At 56.2% G+C, this 19,654-nt stretch overlaps 1 protein-coding gene across 1 annotated transcript in view; it reads left to right on the top strand.

Annotated features, from left to right (window-relative positions):
- The window catches only part of WNK2 (WNK lysine deficient protein kinase 2), a 140,224-nt gene that overhangs the window by 109,333 nt on the left and 11,237 nt on the right, over window positions 1-19,654 (top strand). The window contains exons 21-29 of the mRNA XM_008576203.1: window positions 1,468-2,330; window positions 2,636-2,711; window positions 4,356-4,486; window positions 4,610-4,917; window positions 7,782-7,996; window positions 9,046-9,237; window positions 9,973-10,071; window positions 17,110-17,154; window positions 18,594-18,844. Of these exons, the coding sequence (XP_008574425.1) occupies window positions 1,468-2,330; window positions 2,636-2,711; window positions 4,356-4,486; window positions 4,610-4,917; window positions 7,782-7,996; window positions 9,046-9,237; window positions 9,973-10,071; window positions 17,110-17,154; window positions 18,594-18,844 (2,180 nt within the window). The remainder of the gene's footprint in view (window positions 1-1,467; window positions 2,331-2,635; window positions 2,712-4,355; window positions 4,487-4,609; window positions 4,918-7,781; window positions 7,997-9,045; window positions 9,238-9,972; window positions 10,072-17,109; window positions 17,155-18,593; window positions 18,845-19,654) is intronic.

Raw genomic sequence — 19,654 nt, 5'->3', positions numbered from 1 at the left:
GAGTGTAGAACTCATGTTAAGTGTTCTTATCAAAATTAAAAAACAAACCCCAGTGAGACCCTCTTAAACACCCCCAGGATGACTTGAGGAGGGTAGGAAGCCCCAGGAGTGTTCGGAGACTGCCAGTGGGAGGGGAAACTGGCCCCCACCTTGGAAAGCAGCTTAGCTTCCTCACCTGCAGGCTGAGCTGCTCTGGCTGCGGCTGCACCCTGGGTGTGCACCTGGCAGACATGGCACACTCACACTCCGTGTGCGTTAGTCATGGTCCCAGGCTGGCAGTTACCCAGTGTGCACCAGCACCAAGTGGGCATGTGCATCATGGTGTGGTCACACAGACACACACAACATGAGTGCATCTCACAAACATAGTGTGAGAGAGAAGCCAGACAGCAAGGAATCAGTAGGGTACTGTTGCATGACAGGATGTTCAAAATTAGGCAGAACTGGACTGTGGTGTTCAGAGAGACACATGGTACAGCCATGAAGAAAAACAGACGATGACATGCTTATCAAGGTCATTTTACCTTTGTTGGGGTGGGCTGCAAGGTGAGTCTGGGGGTGTAAGGAAGTCTTCAGGGGCCTCATCATCTCCCCAGACCCACCTTGGTTTTCACTTTTGTTTTGTGTGTTTTGTTCGTGTTTTTTAAAAAGACACAGTTTTTTTGCTGGATTTTTGGCGGCTAGCTGGCACAGGGGTCTGAACCCTTGACTGTGGTGTTACTGACTGAGTTAACCAGCCTGTTTTTTAAAAGGAGAAATGGGCTCAAAGGCCAAGTAGGTCTAGGTACAGTGTATCCCGTGTCCTCCTCCCAGATGGCCCCAGTCGCCATGAGCACGTTAAAGGCTCCACAGGCTCCTGAGTAGGGTGCTGTTGGGCTTTGTTTTATTGTTTGGATTCCAGGCTCCTCCCAGGACCATTTACCAGCCCTGGCAGGGTCCTGGCGTCCTGTGCTTCTGACTGTACCAAAGACTAGGTGTCTGACTGATTGGAAGATTCGGGGTTCCTGTTCAGTCCTGGGCGTGGAAGTGTATACAGCTCACTTCTTAAACACTTTAATTTTATAAATTCATTTTTCAAGTTTGTGTGGATTGGGCCAGGGCAAGATAGACGAGTCATATTTTTATGAGCTCACCCAGCAGGTGAGCAGATGGACGAACGGACAGTAGGTAGCAGGTTGTGCCCGATGGGTCCAGGCTACGGAAAGCACAAAGCAGGGTGGGCGGTGCTAGTTTGGCCACAGGGGCACTGTAGGAACAGAGACCTGGAGGGGAGCAGTTGCTGCTCAGAGACCTGTGGACGGCGTTTGGGGAGACCAGCGCGGGCAGGCAGGAACGAGGAGTGTGGGGAGACTGAAGCCGGTGTGCTGGGCTATGGCCAGGTCGTGAAAGGCATCCTTCTAGCCAGGGAAGAGACAAGTAAATAGGACCTAAGTAGGCTGGTAAAAAGGCATTTCCCATTTCTTCTAGATCCAGCAGCTTATCCAGACCAGCGGCTCTTGAAGGAGCTCCCCACCTTCCTAGCTGGCCAGCGGCTCCCGAGCCAGGCAGGCCCCAGCAACCCTCCCAGTGGCGCACCAGCCCCGTCGTCGGCACCATCCTCCCCTCTCGTGACTGCTCCGCCCCCCGATGTGGCAGCACCAGCCACCATCACTGTGCCAGAGCCAGTGTCAGGGACTGCCATCCAGGCAGGGGGCCCAGGGACTTCTCAGGGGAGCCAGGGACTCCCAGCTAGTGAGCATCACACCCCCCAGCCACTAGCAGAGACTCACGATGCCGAGCTGGCTGCGCAGCCCCTCAGTGTAGGCCGAGGACCTTGTGCCCCTCCTCCGGAAGCCTCCCACTACCCCTCTTGTTTGGGGGAGCCCACCTCAGCCAGGGAGGCCAGTGCCCCAGGGGAACCCCTGTTGGCTCTGGCACCTGAGCCCAGCCCCCCCAGTGGGGCCCCACAGCCTTCCTTGGCCCAGCTCCCACCCCAACACCCCACCGCTATGGGGGCCATCAGCCTGGCCGCCCCCCAGCTCCCGAGCCCACCCCTGGGGCCATCTGCACCCCCACAGCTGCCCTCGGCCCTGGAGTCAGATGGGGAAGGGCCACCCCCCAGGGTGGGCTTTGTGGACAGCACCATCAAGAGCCTGGATGAGAAGCTGAGGACATTGCTCTACCAGGAGCATGTGCCCACCTCCTCAGCCTCAGCCGGGACCCCTGTGGAGGTGAGCGACAGAGACTTTGCTCTGGAGCCCCTGAGAGGGGACCAACCCCGTACCGAGGCCTCCGGGGGGGATCTGGCCCTACCCCCAGCACTGAGCGATGCCCAGCTGCCCCAGCCCTCGGTGAGTAGCTGGTCTTGTCCCAGAGGTGCTGTCTGGGGCAGAGGCCAGAGCCCGGTGGTGGGTGGAAGGGTCCTTCCGCCCACAGTGACCCATCCCTGCGTGCCTGACTCACCCACACAGGTTTTACAACAAGCAGTCCCTGTTCAGGGTCTTGCATGTGCGGTGTCATGGGTGCGTGGAGTTCCTTGTGACCGGGCCCTGCAGGGAGGAGCCAGGCAGGGGAGGGCAGCACCTGAGACAGGCTGCGTGCAAGATGTTGGCAAGTGAGGCTCACAGCCCTATCCTTTTTGTGTTTCTTCCTCCAGTTGGAAAAATCAGAAACGACCCTTGCTCAAGGGGGTACAACGGAGCAGGAGCAGGGAGCGTCTTCACCAGTGACAGGTAACAGCTCAAGGTGTCACCAGCCTCCCTTGCCCCAGAACCTTCTACATCTGCATTCTTACCCTTTACCTTTACCTTTAAGGGATCCTTTAGCAGCTAGGGTGGAGGCCAGACACGGCAGGAGCCCGTCATGACTTAATTAAAACCCACTGAGTCCTAGAAAGAACCACATGCTCATGCTCCACGGAGAGTCCCCTCTGTGGAAATGGATGAAAGTCCCAGCTGTGGGTGCTAGGCTGTTGTGGGGGCTGTGTCTTGGCCCCCCTGGCTCTCTGATGACTGAGTGTCTGAGCATGTTTGAGAGGCCATCCCCCACTCCTGTGTTTCTTCAGCAAGGTTACAAGATACCCACAAAGTACCCATGGTTATTTTGGCTAGAGCATAGGGGTGGGGTGGGGGATTTGGCAACTCCTGGGACACTGCCGAGCCAGGGAAATCCCTGCGGACCTGACACAGGCGCTTCCGCTGTGGCTCTGCCTGTGGTGCATCTCTGTGGAAACTCATGCTCTGGGTCTCATTTCATTATCTGAATGACTGAGTCTCCCTTCTAAGATGCAAGGTTCCCTGTCAGCCTGGAATTTGTTGGGATATCGGCAGGATAATCTGGATCCAGCTGAGCCTCATGACAGAAACCTCAGTGTGCGTCAGTGGCAGGTCGGACCCCGAAGTTTCAGGCCGTATTTGCAGAGTGAGGGGAGTGGTCTGGCTGGACTCTGGCTGACCCTGGGGGCAGCTGCATTTATTTCTGGATGCCACGCTTTAAGAGGGGTTAGGGCAGCTAGCACTGGGATCAGAGGCTGTGCCCATGAGGAGCTGGTGATATTTCGCCTGGGGAAGATGGGAGACCTTTATTTCTGGATGCCACGCTTTAAGAGGGGTTAGGGCAGCTAGCGCTGGGATCAGAGGCTGTGCCCATGAGGAGCTGGTGATATTTCGCCTGGGGAAGATGGGAGACAGGGCAGAAGCAGGACAGTGTCCAGGGAAAGGGTGAGATTGGGCAGTCGTGTCTGAGTGCCTGCACCCTGCCACGCACCGGGTGGCCCTTGTCACTCCGTCAGATTCTGACCTCATACTGTGAGATATATCCTGTGGGCCCCTTTTGCAGATGAGAAAAGTTAGCTTTAGGAACTTGCAAGTTATGTAACTTGTACTCCAAAATCCACACTCTTCCCACAGTGCAGAACTTGTGGGGGAACCTCCAAGGAGACTGATTGTAGTTTGGAAAAGGCGAAACTTCCTGGTAGGCAGAGCTGTTTAGGAACAGAGGGAGTGTGATTGGTAGTGATCCTCCCATCCCTGGAGGTATGCAACAGAAGTTGGATGATCCCCACCCACGGGGATGTGAGAAGGAGAGCTGAGCATTGCCCATGGGTCAGGGGGATGCGTGACAAAAACCAGACTGGGTCTCCACAGGAATCTGATTGTCGGATAGATTTTCTTGTGAGTTCCCATGTGGGATGTGCAAAGGACACACAGTGCGCTCATGTGTGTGTGGTGGCCCATCTCCCTGGAGGCTCTGTTGGCTCCTGCTGCTGTCCCCCGTGGCACACAGGTCCAGCTCAGCCCTGCCTGCCCGTGAGTTTCTTTTGCTCTGTGGGGGTCTTGGCTCTGGCAGCTTGCTCGGCTTCTCGTTGGCTTTTACAGCAACCCTGCAGAAGTCGATTAGAAATATGCCGTGCCCCACTCCCTATATGGAGAACACCAAGGCAGGTGCACTGGGTGTTCCCCGGTCACCAGCAGAGCAGGGCGGGAGATCAGGCCTGTTGATCTGCTCCGTGAGACTCTTCTAAAGCTGGAAGACATCGGGCAAAGCTGGGTGCTGGCTGTCAAGCTGTGCGGGCATGCCCAGAGCTGACACCTCCCTCCCCTGGGGCTGGGACATCGCGGTTTCTTTTTAGTTTGGCGAGCCTGTGTCCAGTGACTCCGGGGACGAGTGCCTGCGGAGGAGGCCCCCGGTGCAGAAGGAGGCATCCCTGTCTGGCGGCAGCAGTGCGGCCACCGACTTTGTCAAGAAGGCCACTGCCTTCCTGCACAGGTCCTCACGGGCCAGTTCACTGGGTCCAGAGACACCCGGCAGGGCCACTGTGAAGGTCCCCACCATCAGCGTGACCTCCTTCCACTCACAGTCATCCTACATCAGCAGCGACAATGACTCAGAGTTCGAGGACGCTGACATAAAGAAAGAGCTACAGAGTCTGCGGGAGAAGTGAGTCTAGCCCCTGGGACACTCTGACCCCATCAGTCCATTGCTGTCGCCTCCTGGGTGTGGGGAAAGCCTGTGAGACATGGTGAAAGTCCCAGTCAGGCAGCATGCACTTGGAGCTGCAGCGTCAGGGTGACAGGGCACTGACCAGGCTGACTTAGACCTGTCCTGGTGGCCTGCGTGTGTCGTCCAGGCCGGGCAGCCCCCACTTGCCATCTCTCTGGGGCCCAGGCCTCCCTCCCCACTGGCGGCTCCCTACGGTGGCCCTCAAGGGGATGCCTCAGGGTGTCACTGAGACATGTGCCTTCCCCTCTCTCTGTCTCTTTCTCTGTCTCTCTGTCCCTCTTTCTGTCTCTGTCTTCTCTGTTTGTCTTTGTCTCTCCGTGTCTCTCTGTATCTCTGCCTTTCTCTGTCTGTCCCTCTCTTGCTCCCTCTGTCCCTCTCTCTCTCCTTCTGTCCTTTTCTCTCACTCTTTCTCATCTAGCAATATTTATTCTGCCCCCACTGTGGGTCCTTTGGGTGGGAAGGGCCCAGCAGTGTAGCTGTTAAGGTGTGGCTGAGACTGAAGTCACTCGTGACAGAGAAGCAGGTTGTGAGCGGGTGCTGTTTGGGGACTGAGGAGTCACAGGTGTGTAGGGGAGCTGGTCACACCTCCTCTCTCTCCTGAGGTCCTCTCTGTGGGGCCCCGTGTACAGAGAGGGTAAGAGTGTGCCCAGGCCTGGACGGGGTGGCCAGTGCTGGCATGGAAGACACACTGAATGGCCACAGGCACCATGTGGAGGCCAAGGGAGGCGAGAGGGCAGAGCTGGCTGAAATAGCTGCTGGTTTCAGGGCACTTGGGAAGGTGGCCTGGCTGGCCACATGGTGCTGCAGAGCCTTCATGGGGGCCAGAGGGTGGACAGGGTCCAAATGGGCATGACCTGGAAACTTTCAGGGCAGAGGCACGGCCTCTCAGTGGATTCTCACCCTGGGGAGCCACCAGTCAGCGGGTACCAAGGGGAGCTGAGTTGCTGCCAGCCACTGCCCAGCTGCCAGCCACTGCCAGGCCAGCCTTGTGGAGGGGGCAGGAGAGTTTGGATGTGAGAACACTGGGGGCAGAAGCTGCTGTAGGCTCTGCAGAGAGCTGATGTCCTGGGTGAGGGGCTGCGAGTCAGGGTGGGGTGGGGCCTGGAGATGGGGCAGGGCCTAGACACGCTCAAGGCTGAGCGCCAGGGGTGGGCAGGGCCTGGTGAGGGAGGAGCTGTGGGAGGGGAAGGCCTAGTCCAAGAAGCACCTCAGAGGAAGGGATTCTGAGACCCCCCGTTTATTCACTTGGCATCCCTGTGCTGAGCACTCACCCCGTGGAAGGCTTCCTTGAAGGCCCAGGGTGAGGTGCTGAATATACCAAATGGTCCCTGCCCCCCGGAGCTCACAGTCTGGGGGGGAACATGGACAAAAACACTAAAGCAGCTCAAGAAAGGGAACTTGAGAAAGGGGGAAGTAGACCTTGGGAGGGCCATCGAGCCTAGTGGAGGAGTGACCCCTTAGAAGGGGTTGGGGAAGAATCTGAACCGCAGTTGAGAATTGAGGGGACTTGGTTGCATTTGATGGGAAGCAGCCAGTGTTTCCCAAACCTTACTTGCATCAGAACCCCCTGGACACCTGTTAGAATGCAGGCTCTCACCCTGGGGTTTCTGATGCCAGCATCAGTGTTTCTTAGGGCCCCAGAGCCCTGTGCTTGGCCCAGCCTGTGCTTTCAGAAGCCCAAGACCCCTGGGCCCTGCAGGAAGCCAGCCAGGGGAACCCACCCCCCCCGCGTGGGAGTCACATTGCAGCCAGAACAGCAGCAGCTCTGTGCGGCTGTGCCCTGCAGTTCTGAATACGATGTCGCTCTGCTGACCCAGCAGCCTCCCCCAGCGTTCCCTCCTGAAGTAGCACTCCCTTGCTGCAACTAATCTGATGCAAACAGCAGTTTCTGTTTCTCGCTGGTGTTTCAGGGAGAAAGCCACTCAGGGTCTTGCTGTTTTTATTTTTATTTATTTTTTAGTAGCTAAACAAAGTTATTTTTCTAAAATAAATTTGGTAGGTGTTGATGATACAGGAGGTAAAATCAAAACTTGCTTCCTCATTTCCAACCATGAAAACCACCTGTCTTCCCAGCCGTACAAGCTGGGGGAGATGAGCCTGAGGGGCAGCTGGGGCCCCTTGGGAGAGTGGAGTCAGGCCTTGCAGAAGCTCAGTGCACCAGCTGCAGGAAGGTAGTGGGAGAGGCAGGGCCAGGGGGCTGGACCAGCGAGTCCCCAGGGAGGCCTAACAGGTCCTTTCAGCTGTCCTAGACACTGCCCTTGCCCATGACCAGCGATCCCACCTGCATTTCACCCACATGATGACATGTAACCTTCTACAGTGTTCCCAGCGGGGAGGTGTTGAGTTGGAAGCCTCCTGCCATTAACAAGTGTCTCGGGGACTCGGTCATGCAGTGCTGTCCTTCATCTGAGATGCCTTCTGTGCTCCCTTGCTTGATAAATTCAGGCACCCTGTCAGTTCTGAGCGCTCACCTGTGCTAATGTTTAGGGCTCTTACTGAAAGCGTAAGTGTAAGCATGGCCACACCCCCTGACCATTCAAAGTGCAACAGTGGTTATGACTCTGGGTACTTGAAAATGTGCAGCTCCTTGGGCTCACCTGTGTCTTTGAGCTTGTCCTTGAGCTTGTTGATGCCAGAGACCCCCAGCTTGACGCCTGCCTGGCTTAGATATAAACAGTGCCATTTAGAAGCCCCTGTGTGGCTGTCCGAGTGGCTCAGCTCCTCCCCCACCCGTTTTCACAGGGCAGCCTCCCCCAAGCAGGAGGAAGCCCACCACCCTCCTGCCTCTTGCCCCCCTCCAGGCACCTGAAGGAGATCTCAGAGCTGCAGAGCCAGCAGAAGCGGGAGATTGAGGCTCTGTACCGTCGCCTGGGCAAGCCGCTGCCCCCGAGTGTGGGCTTCTTCCACACAGCGCCCCCCACCGGCCGCCGGAGGAAAACCAGCAAGAGCAAGCTGAAGGCGGGAAAGTTGCTGAACCCCCTGGTGCAGCAGCTCAAGGTCGTGGCCTCCAGTACAGGTTGGCCCGCTGCCAGATGGGGGGCCTGCACTGGGGGCTGTGGGGGCATGGGGCCTGGGAGTACCCTGAGTGAGCCTGGGAGGCAGGCTCAGTGTAGGTGTGACACCCTCAGACCTGGAATTCTGCCTGGGGTTTTCTTCTTTGAGTCTTTTCTTACTCAAACAGGGAAGTAACTGCAAGCTGAGGGCAGCCCGGGGCCTCTGTCCTCGGTGCAGAGAGCCAAGCTGTGTGGCAGTGGCTGCTTGGAGTCTGGTTTCAGCCCCAAGTGAGGGGCGAGGGCCCTTGGCCGCCCTGGGCTGCAGAGCATGCCAGGAAAGCCCTCCCCCGCCTGCCACTCCCCATATGGCACTGCCTCGGCTGGAGGGATGGTGGCTACCCCTGTGATTCTGTTTCTGAGGCGTATGGCAGCCAACCTGCTGACTATGGGTGTTGGGGGAGATGGTGATGACCTCCTGGCTTTGTTAAAGGTGACACTGGTCACTGGGGTGGCACTGGCCTGGCTCCAAGCAGCCACGAGCCCATGTCCTTGCATGTTGAGTTCCTGAGAGGCTTCCCAAGTGGCACTGCGGGGTGCTCGCTGGCTGAGAGCCCCGCTGCTCCAGGTGGAAACCCAGTGAGCCTAAATTTGCGAACATGCCAGGTGGGAAGCCACCAGTGAACCAACCTAAGGCCTCCCTAACCATAAGCCAGTAACTTGCAGGGCACATGTCCACAAATTGCACAGATTACACAAGTTCAGTGCCAATTCCCAAAGCTAATAAGATACTAATTAAAGTGAGAAGCACACAGGCCACTGTGAGCCCAGGCATGTGTCTCTGGTCACCATATTTGCACAACACAGATCCGGCAGGGCATTGAGGATTGTGGAGACTGGATACTTTCTTTGATCTTCCCCAGCATCCCCTCACAGGAGACCCAGTCACGAGCCATTGTCTGCAGGAGACTCTGAGCTTCCCCAAGGTCACCCAGCAAAAAGAACAGGGACATCAGACTTGGCCCACACAGCCCCTGCCCAGCGGCGCCTCATCGTGCCTTCTCCCTCCGCCCAGGTCACTTGTCTGACTCCAGCAGAGGCCCTCCTGCTAAGGACCCTGCCCAAGCCGGTGCGGGGCCTGCAGCAGCCAGCACGCGCCCATGCGGGGAGGCAGTGCAGACCCAGCAGCCCTGCTCCGTCCGAGCCTCCCTGTCTTCGGACATCTGCTCCGGCTTAGCCAGTGATGGAGGCGGAGTGCGTGGCCAAGGTGATTTTCAGCTTGCCTGTCTCCGAGCATGTGCCAGCCACATAGGGCCTTGGTGGAGTCCCCAGGAGCACGCCCATATTGTTAGGGGGACATGAGCCACAGCAAAGGCTGCTGAGCAGCTTCTTGAAAAAAGGAAAGAAAAAGGTGTAGTCTTTGGATGAAAGAATAGAGTTGCTCCAACAATCACCAAGTCTTGCTGTCAGCAGCTCAGGGAGGTGATGCTTTGCCAGAATGGACCTCAGGCTAGGACGGGGAGGGGAGGGGACCTGGCATCTCACTGAGTGCTCCGTGGCTCCCACCCCACTCCCTGCAGTGGAGCCAGATGGTGCTAAACACCAGGTCCTCCCAAAGTCAGAAGGGACGGCAGGGGGATGAGGGCTCAGCTCTTGAGCTGGGAGCTGGCCTTGAGGAGGAAACACTCTCTTGTCAACGCTGCCATGGACGGCTGCTCGATAAGGTGCTCTCCTGTCCTCACCATCTCTGTCCAGAGAAGTCATGGTGACAGGTGAAGGTGCCCCACCCCGCCCACCCTGCCCACTCTCCTCAGGCCGCTTCTCTTCTCCCACCGCTGCCTCCCCCAGTGTGTGGCCAGTGGCTTTGGTGCTCCGGGCTGGGCTAGGTGGAGCCGTGGATGTTAATAACAAGCTGGTGTGGCTGTTGGTGTGGAGGAGGAGTCGTAGCAACCTGTACTTGATGAGTGTCTCTTTGTTTTCTTCCCTTTATATTCATTTGCAGGCTGGACGGTTTCCCACCCAACGTCTGAGAGAGGGACCCATAAGTCTAGTAGCAAACCTCGTGCTCGATTCCTCAGTGGACCCGTATCTGTGTCCATCTGTCTGTATTTGTTCTTTTGTATTTATCACCTCCTGGCCCTTGGTGTCTCCCTCCCAACCCTCCTGTCTTCATTTCCTTTCATACATGTCGTAGGATGCCTCCCCCACCCCGTTGAAATTACGTACTTAATATCAAAAGTGGAGCCCCACGGCCCATCTGCTGGACGACCGCCGTCCATGCCCGCCCTGTGGCCCCCGGCAGCGCGTGTGCATGCTCTTGGCTGGCGCCCAGCACCAAAGCATGTGCCGCGGCTCCCCACCTCCCGCCTCGGGCGCCTCCGCCCCAGACCTCAGGGGCCCTCTGCATTTCTTTCATCACCTCATTTATTTGACTTTTTATTTTTCTATGTTGGACGTAGTTTTTCTTTCTGTTGCAATTGTGGCAAATATACATGTCTGCTGCCCCCAGTTCCAGCGACAACAAAAAGATACCCCAACTTTCTCTAGATGCATGGTGTGTTTCACACATGTGCACTGTGAAGACATGCATGTAGCCAGCCGATACAGTCCTAATGCTCCCTGGAGGGTGTGATTCTGTGCCAGACTCCAGCCCCCAAGACGGCACACCCACCACCAGCCCCTGCATGTGGAAATGCTGAGGGAAGGTGCTCCAGCTCGGGCTTCCCCAGCCCCTCCCCACCCACAGGGGAGGTCTGGCCCCTCCATAATCTCCCTGCCCCATCTGCCCTCTCCAACCCCAAGAGATGAGAGCACCCTCTTCTGCTGAGGCTCTTTTCTCAGAGCATCAGTCCTTCCTGGCTCAGCCCTTCCTATCTTCCATTCAGCCGGAGCACTTGACTTGGTGTGTGACCTCCTGTGACCTCAGGGATGCAGGCAGTGACGCAGTTCCTCGCTTCTCTACTAAACCAAGCTCCGTTCCATCTCCCTCAGACCCCCGGGCCCTGCTCAGTGCCGGGAAGTGCATTTCCAGCAGTGGCACACCCGCTTGGGGACATCCCAAATTGTGCAGTATCCCTCAGAACAATTGGCCAATGAATCAAAAGCTGTGGAGTTTTTCGGTTTCTGTCTTTTTAACAGAAAAATTAAGCTTTTTAACAATTGGATTGGATATGCTGGTTTGGGGCACATGACTTTTTGCTTGTACAATAAGATACATTGTGCTTGTTGGGACTCAGAGGCCACACCTGTGGCAGGCATCCACTGCCATCAGCCCACCTTCATCTGAGGTCCACACGGGTCATCGTCCTGCAGGGCACAACAGGTCAAGGGCACAAGGGCCACCTTGAGATGCCAGGGACTTCCGGGGCTCCTTGTCCTCATTTGTTCAGTAGGACGCCCCTTTCAGTACAGCATTCTCAGGCGGCTGGTCTGTCAGTCGGGAGGCTAGTCAGTCTCTGAGTGCATCTGGTGTGTGGGTGCAGGGGCTCGTTCTGTGTGTCTTAGACCTTTCGCAGGAGGCTGCAAGGCCTGTGTGGTTCTTCTGGCTGGTGCATGTGCCGCCCACACTGGGGTCATCACCAGGGATGAGGGCACCTGGGAGACTTGGTACAGGCGGGCTGATCTCAGATGTGGCGCCTGTCACCTGCCTGTGCCTTGTGTGCACAGCCCAGCCTCTGTCAGGAGCTAAGCCGTGGCTGATCCATGGTCTTCTAAGGCCATAACGTGGTTCCCACGTCCTCTGACATTGCTGGTCTGGGAGAACCCAGGTAGGCTCCTGCCTCTGCACCTTCACAGCAGCCGTGCAGACTGGGAGCACTTGCAGGCTCCAGGCCTCCAATCTCTCCTGCTACTCCCCTGGGACCACCCTTCCTGCCCCTGGCCTCAAGGCTGTGGCGGTTGGAGCTTTTCACTGAGCTATCCACCAGTCTGTCCCTCTGCTGGTTCCTGGGTAAATCCACAGGGGGGCACCCAAGAGAAAGGGGAGCTTTAAAGTCAGTGAGGAGACTGAGCACCTACATGGAAAAGACTGGAGGGGAATTCAAAGCTGAATGGATCCCCGTGTGCCAAGAGGCCCTGGGGCTTTGGACAGAGGCAGTGGGATTGAGCCAGGTGTGGAGGCGGGAGGGAGAGGACGGCTCTTGGGGTGGGGGTAGTGTGAGCCCAGCACTTTGGGGGTTGGGGGGCTGGGGATTGCACTGCAAGGAGAGGAGGAGCTAGGGCTCAGGCCCAAGGGGCAGCTGGCCCTGCCCGGCACACTTGGCAAATCCCAGAGACAGTTTTCAGCTCACAGCCTGGTTTGGGTTCACCCCCACATCCTGGAATAGAAAAGACTGCAGGAAAACAAAATGTGTCTTACATTTTGAGCACAGAAAGACCCCCGCTTCTGTGAAGCTCAGAGATGAAGAGGCCCTAGCAAACAGGTTGGGGCTGGGTGAGAGGGTGGGCTGGGGTCACCAGCCACCGTGCCTGGGTGGAGCCGGGCTGGGGCCAGGCAGGTCCAGAGGCTGGAGCAACAAGAGCAGTGGTGGGCAGACTCCTAGGGCAACCGTCGGCCCACACCCACCTCCCAGCCTGGGTGAGCCCCTTGGCATAGATGCCATGTCCAGTTGCCCACCAACAGGACCCCTCCTTACGGTTGGTGTACGGTTGGGGGAGCTCAGGTGACTGTGCACGTCCTGAAGGACAGTGGCCACGGCCGGGGAGTAGGGGTCTAGCTACAGACCCTGAGATTGTGCTCTGGTGGCTCTGGTGGCCAGAAGCTGTTGTCCTTTTGAGTCCTCCTGCATGACTGGGCAGGTACTGACCCCCTTCCAGGCCTTCTGTGCGTGCAGGAACCGTGGGTTCTCGCCCGGTGTGTGGCTCAGGGACCCTGGCCCTCCCCACAGCCTGGAACGTTCTTGTCCCTCCGTGGTGGGGAAAGAGTAAGCGCTCAGTGAGGCCCTTTTCAGTGGGTATGGGAGAGGCCCCTCGGACAGGGGACACCCAGAGAGAAGGGCCCCCGCCCCAGACAATGCCCACCAGCCCTGACCTCCGTGGCCTGGGCAGCCAAGGCTGGGGTCAGTGCGGCTCACCGCCTTGGACTGTCATGGGGCAGGCCTGTGTGCTTTGAGGGCCTGTGGGATCCAGGGTCCTGTGGCTCTGGGTGAAGTGAAAACATGCCCAAATCGCCCTGGGCACAGCCAAGGTACATCCCATTTCTCAGTTGATGCCTCGTGAACAATTTTTTGCCGTTTTCTCAATTTGAGAATGTGATTGCTCAATATATAGACACTCTGTGCCAGAAAAGGGGGCCAGTGCCGACTGTGGGTGAGGCCAACCCAGCGGCAGTCGGGCCGGGTGAGGTGGAGCTGGTGGCCCCAGCTGGCGAGGGGAGGTGCGGCTGAGCGCCTGGTGCTCGGGGGCCCGGCTAATTCTGTGCTGCGGCTGTGGCTCCTGTTGTTCTCTGTGAACTTCGTCAATATTTGAACACTGTGATATTAAAAGCAAATGTGAGGAGCTGCTCAGGGCTGACCCACTTTTTAAGCCATCTGTCTCCATCAGGTGCCCTCGGTTGACTCCTTCACATCTGAGGTGTCCTCCTCGCACCTAGCCAAGGGTCTGGATGGAGGGGGATGCTCGGCCGCAGAAAGGGTGCGGCTGCCAACCCATGAGCATCCTCTGGTTTTGTGCCAAAGTGATTACGGGGTTGCGGGAAGCTTACCTCACTGCCTGGACAGCAGCTCTTGCTGTGGGGTTGTGTCCAGACGTCTCTGCACAAAAATAGGTGATGCCCAGTCCAAGAACTGGCCCCACCATCATCCTTTTTATGTCCTGGGAAGAAAATAGTGTATTTCCCAGCGGTTGAGAATGCCAGCCTTCCACAGCCCTTCCACAATAATCTTGACCTACTAATTAATATTATAACAATTACCATGTTCATAACATTCAACTTAAATGTAACTACAACATTATCACTGTTGAACACACAAAATAAGTTACCATTGATAACTCCCATAATCTTTTTTTTTTTTTGTCTTTTTCCGTGTCCGGCAACGGATCGCAACCCTCAGTGTCGCCCCCGTACCGGACCGGGACCGGCAACGGGATCGCAACCCTCGGAGTTGCCCCCGTGCCTCACTCAGCCAGTGAGCGGGAACCGGTCTGTATGTGGGATCCGAACCCTCGGGAGGGAGCGCTGCCGCGCTTCTCAAGCGGCGCACTATCCAGTGCATCCGTTGCCGGACACGGAAAAAGACAAAAAAAAAAAAAGATTATGGGGGTTATAAATGGTAACTTATTTTGTGTGTTCAACAGTGATAATGTTGTAGTTACATTTAAGTTGAATGTTATGAACATGGTTATGGGAGTTATCAATGGTAACTTATTTTGTGTGTTCAACAGTGATAATGTTGTAGTTACATTTAAGTTGAATGTTATGAACATGGATCCGAACCCTCGGGAGGGAGCGCTGCCGCGCTTCTCAAGCGGCGCACTATCCAGTGCGCCACCGGGCCGGCCCTCCCATAATCTTTATAACCTGTAATCCTTAGGAAGCCTACCTCTGCTTACGGGATTTCTACCCAGATGAGTCATTGTTCAAGAATTAACAAAATGGCAGAGAACAGCCGACACTCATACCTATCACAGCATCGCCCACCCTCTATTTTTATATATGATTAGTCAGTTCTACATCACTAACTATATTGCCAAAAACCAGCAACATAAAAACAAAATGACAGTTCTAGGTCACCAAGACCCACACCCCAGTGCCCGCTGAGTAGTCCAGGGTGCTGGTGCTGCTCTTCCCACCCTTGGCTGGGGACAGAAGCCTCAGGGCAGACTGGGTGGGCCTGGTGTCAATTGTGCCTTCTGCTGGACAGTGGCCTATGGCACCTTCTCCTGATGCAGAACCGGGGTGAGGGTCCAGATGGAGGGGCTTCTCGTCTGTGTGGTGAGCAACTGAAGGGCAGGGGCCAGGCCAGGGCAGAGATGCCATGGGGAGGTGGATTAAGAGGCTACCTACGGATGGGCACTGCTGTCCAGAAGGTGGCCAGATCTCTGCCCCCAGCCAGGTTGTGGCTGCTCAGCTGAGGCTCTGAAAGAAGGGACTGGACAGTGTAGACACCATGTCAAGGGGCTGGTATGTGGTTGATTTCACCTGAGTTCCAGGAGCCATCTGTGCACTGGTTACCTGGTGTTCCAGGTAGGGTGTGGGGGGCTGGGAGCCATCTGTGCCTTGGTTACCAAAGGTCCAAGTCCAGGAAGGGTATGGAGGACCGGGAGCCGTCTGTGCCCTGGTCACCTGGCATTCTCAGTAGGGCATGGAGGCCTCTTGGGCCAGTGTTGCTCCCCAGCCCTGTCTACACAATGCCCCAGATCTCTGTTCACAGAGCAGTGAGTGGGACTCAGTTATGAAGGCAGGTCCAGGCTCCCTCTGGTGGTTCCCGTAGCACATCTGGCCTGTCTGGTGTTCTTCCCAGTTGTGAGGATAGCCAGGAATTCACCCCAAATGCAGCTTCTAACCACACCAAGAGCTGCCAGGCAGTCTCAGAGTGCCATTCTATAAAGCACCTGCTGTAGTCAGGCTGCAGGGACCCAGCTTGACCACTCATCTGCCTGTCTTAGGGCCATCCATATGGGACTGTTGCAGCCTAGAAGGGGCTATAACCCGACACAAAGCCTGACGGGAAACTGGTGCTCACCTGCTGCTCCTGCACAGTGGATCCAGGCCTGGGCCATAGTTACAAGGCTCAGAAGTCCCTCCCTCACTATAGAAGTCCCATGCACATCATGATGAGTCCCCGCAGGGACATCGGCTGTGTTCCTAGTAGGGTTTCATCTCAGAATATAGACGGCAAGGGCACAGCCCTTCAAAGTTTCTCCTCCAGAGTCCATCTGTCTGGATTTCTATTGCCAGATTCCTTCTTCATTTGAATATTAATGTCTCCAACAGCATATCGCCTCACTTTCCTCCACATTGGCCTCTGAGGGCATACAGGTGAGCTAAAAATAATAAATTAGGTCAATTTGAGCTAGGTTTCCAAGTCCAGCATCCTCGGCTCAGGCTAGGCTTGGACCAAGGAGCCAGGCCCACGGTCTGCTTGCTGTCCCCCAGGCGAGAGGCATAAGCCCTTCCAGAGGAGGAAAGGCTGTGTTGCCAGGTGTTTCACATCCCTGGAAGTCACAAGTCTCACCTTTCTGGTCTGGAGTGTGTCCCTGCAGGGGAGGAAGTGTGCCCTGCTGAGGAGGCCGAGGGCTGGAGCACAGACAGACCCTCAGTGCTAGCCTGGCTTTGTCGAGTGACCTTGGGGAAGTCTGAGCCTACCCTTGCCCGTCCTGCCCTGCTTGCCCAGCTCCCTGGAAGGCCATGTGTGGGACAAGCTGAGATGGCAGCCCCTCCTAGCCAGCTTGCCCTCTGCCCCAGGCACCCCTGCCCCTCCAGGTGAGGCACTGACTGGCCAGACGTTACATTCAGTGTATTGCCTGACATACCCCAGCCAGCCACTGGGTACTGTGGGCCCATCCACTTGGGGTGGTCTAATAATAACCTGCTCCTGGTGGATAGGATTGTTAAAGCCACAACGTCCCAACACTTGAGAGTCAGCCCTTAGACCGAAACCTCCTGTTCCTCTACTCAATGCCTACTGCTGACCTTGTCCAAGGCAGTCATCTGATCCAGAATTGGCCTCAGGCCTGCAAAACAATGTATCTTTTTGCACTTGGGAAACCTCCTGCCCGGCCAGCCTGTGCCCAGCTCTGTTCGAGAGTATGTGGCTGACTTTTAGTGGGTTTTCCTGCCTCAACCAGTGGGGCTCCCAAAAACCTGACATTTGAAAGCCAAGCGGTGTGCTTTGCTTTTTTCTTTTTTTCCTTTTTCTCTTTTTCTTTTTTTGGAATACGCTTCTAGAGACCAACACTTCTCCCTGAAGCTTGGGGGCTTGGCCCTGCACCTCCGCCTCCTCGGCGAAGCTCGTGGGAGCCTGCACACTAACTTGGGGGGCTGCCCAGTGCCCCCGGGTCGGGTCGGCCCTCTCTGAGCTGCTGCCTGCGTCTGTCCCTCCCTGCACACCGATGACTTGCTTAGAGTGTCGTAGCGTGTCCCGGTGTGTGCCGTTCTGCCTAACCCTGTGGTCTTGTGTCGTTTCTTCTTCCCTTGCAGGGTCTGCCCTGAAGCGTCTCTGCCTAGGCAAAGAACACAGCAGTAGTAATTATCCGGGTTTTCTGCCCCCTTTGTCCTCTCATCGCATGGGCTTCAGTGTGGCTAGTGCGCATCCGCGTCCGGGCGGGGTGGGCGTGGCCTGCCCCGCCCCTGCGCCCCCTCCCGGGGCCGCTTCGCTTGCGCCTGCGCGGTAGCTCCCTGTGTCTCCCTGGCTCCGGTTCCGTGTAACAGGCTTATGCTCCAGAACGCCCGCAGGTTACCAGTCATCAATTGGCTCATTTTCCAAAACCGTAGGCATGAGCAGTTCCCTGAAGTGCTAAAGATAGTGCTTCCATGAGGAGAGAGAGCAGGACCAAATGGGTCTTAGTCCGCCTGGGCTACTCACCTCTCTCTTTTTTTTTTTTTTTTAATTTCCCTTTTTTCTTTTCTGGCTGAAATTTTCATGTAGAAATAGCTCCGTGTGTGTAAAATCTCATCACTAATTTTTAATTGTTTGTGTCTGTGCTTTTTCATTGCTAGCCACTAAAGTACACTACATTTCGGAACAGCTTGTTTGAAGAGATGGTCGTTAGGTTATTTTTTTTAGTGCAGAACATTTTTAAATTGGCTGATTCAAAATTGCCAACCAGAAATTATGTGTGTGTGTGGAGGGCGAAGGAACACGATTAAAAAAAATTTTAAAGTCCCATTTTGCTCATTTAAAAACAATGAAGCAGTGAAGCAGCTGAGCGCTCGGGTCTGCTGTGGGTGCGGTGGCTGCAGGCCCACCCTGCACGGCCGGGCTCCAGCTCGCCCCTGTGTCCTGCAGCAGCCCAGCCACGCTCAGGTGTGGACCCTGAGTCGGGTGGCCCTAAGTATTTGTCACCTTTATTAATACCTTCCCCAAGTGCTCTGGCGTAATTTCTGTATGTTGAATTCCAAACAACCGTGCCATTAAAGTTCAGGGCAATGCAAGTACTGCAGCTATGGTAGCATTTCCCCGCAGGCCAGGGCTAGGAAGCCTGGCGGTAGCTGCCGTGAGCTGAGAGCCTGCACAGGGACTCTCACCTCCTCGCGTCCTCATGTTACAGCTGAGGACGCAGAGGCCAGAGACAGCCTGAGGAATCTGACCCCAGTCTCTGACGCCAAAGCTCACAGGTGTCAGCTGTGCCAAGAGTTTCCCGAGCTCTCTCACGTGAGTCAGGCAGGGTGGGCAGGGGTGGGCATAGTGGAGGCTGCTATGGGGTCCGGTCTTCTGACCTGGCTTACAAGATGGGTGACAGCCACCTCGCACAGCCAGTAACCTGCAGCCTGTGGAAATGCCCACCATGTTTAAAACTGGGCAGCTAGGCCCACTAATCCAGACCGCCTCTTGAAGCAAGGTGTTGCCTGGCCGAAGCGAGACTGTGGTCTCAGCCGTCCTGTGAGAATGACCACAGCCAGCCCACTGGTGGCCTGGGCGAGTGCGTGGCATCACCAATCCTGGCCTGTGTGTGACTCCCCAGGGTCCTCCACCAGCAGCCTGGCCCCAGGCCCGGAGCCGGGCCCGCAGCCCGCCCTGCACGCCCAGGCGCAGGGGAACAACAGCAACAATAAGAAAGGCACCTTCACGGACGACCTGCACAAGCTGGTGGACGAGTGGACGAGCAAGACGGCCGGGGCCGCGCAGCTGAAGCCCACGCTCAACCAGCTGAAGCAGACGCAGAAGCTGCACGACATGGAGGCCCAGGCGGGCTGGGCGTTGGCCCCTGGCGAGGTGCGGGCTGAGGGTGGGGCGGGGTGGGGCGATGGTGGACGTGGCGGCGGTGACCATGAGTGTTCGCTAGCATCCTGTGTGTCAGACAGATGTCTTGTTAGGCTCTGTGCTTTCGTGACGGGAGCTCATCCTCACCACAGCCCTAAGAATTAGGCTTTCCCACTTTTCCGATTGGGAGGTAAGTGGTTTGCCCATAGCCCCAGAGCTGGCTGGTGGAAGGGACGGACTGGGGCTGTGACCCCAGAGCTCAGCTACAAGAGCAGCCCCAGCCTGGGGAGCCTGAGCCCCACATCCCAGAGCTGGCAGGTGCAGCCTCAGCTGGGTGTTATAAGCTCCAGCCACATGGGCATTCCGGAGCTAATCCTGGTGGTTCAACTGTTGTGGGTCCTTATAAAAGTTTTTTTTACTATACTTTTTAGAATGATGAAATATATATAACATAAAATTTACCATTTTAACTGTTTTTAAGGGTACAATTCAGTGGCACTGTTGTGCCACCATCTCCACCATCCATCTCCAGAACTTTTTCATCATCCCAAAGAGAAACTCTGTCCCCAAGAAACAACTCCTCAGTCCCCCTCTGGTTATCCCACCCCTGGCAACCTGGAGTCTACTTTCTGTCTCTATGACTTTGGCTGCTCTAGGTACCTCATCTCATGGGATCATATAGATTTATCCTTTTCACTTATTCCACTTATCATAATGTCCTCAGGAGTCATCCATGTTGGAGCATGTGTCAGAATGCCCTTCCCTCTTGCGGCTGAATAATATTCCATTGTGTGTACGTTACCCATTTCGTTTATCCGTTCA

The sequence above is a fragment of the Galeopterus variegatus genome, unplaced genomic scaffold (genome assembly GCF_000696425.1).
Source record: "Galeopterus variegatus unplaced genomic scaffold, G_variegatus-3.0.2 Scaffold1310, whole genome shotgun sequence".
NCBI lineage: Eukaryota > Metazoa > Chordata > Mammalia > Dermoptera > Cynocephalidae > Galeopterus > Galeopterus variegatus.
This window is presented reverse-complemented; position numbering and strand designations above follow the sequence as displayed.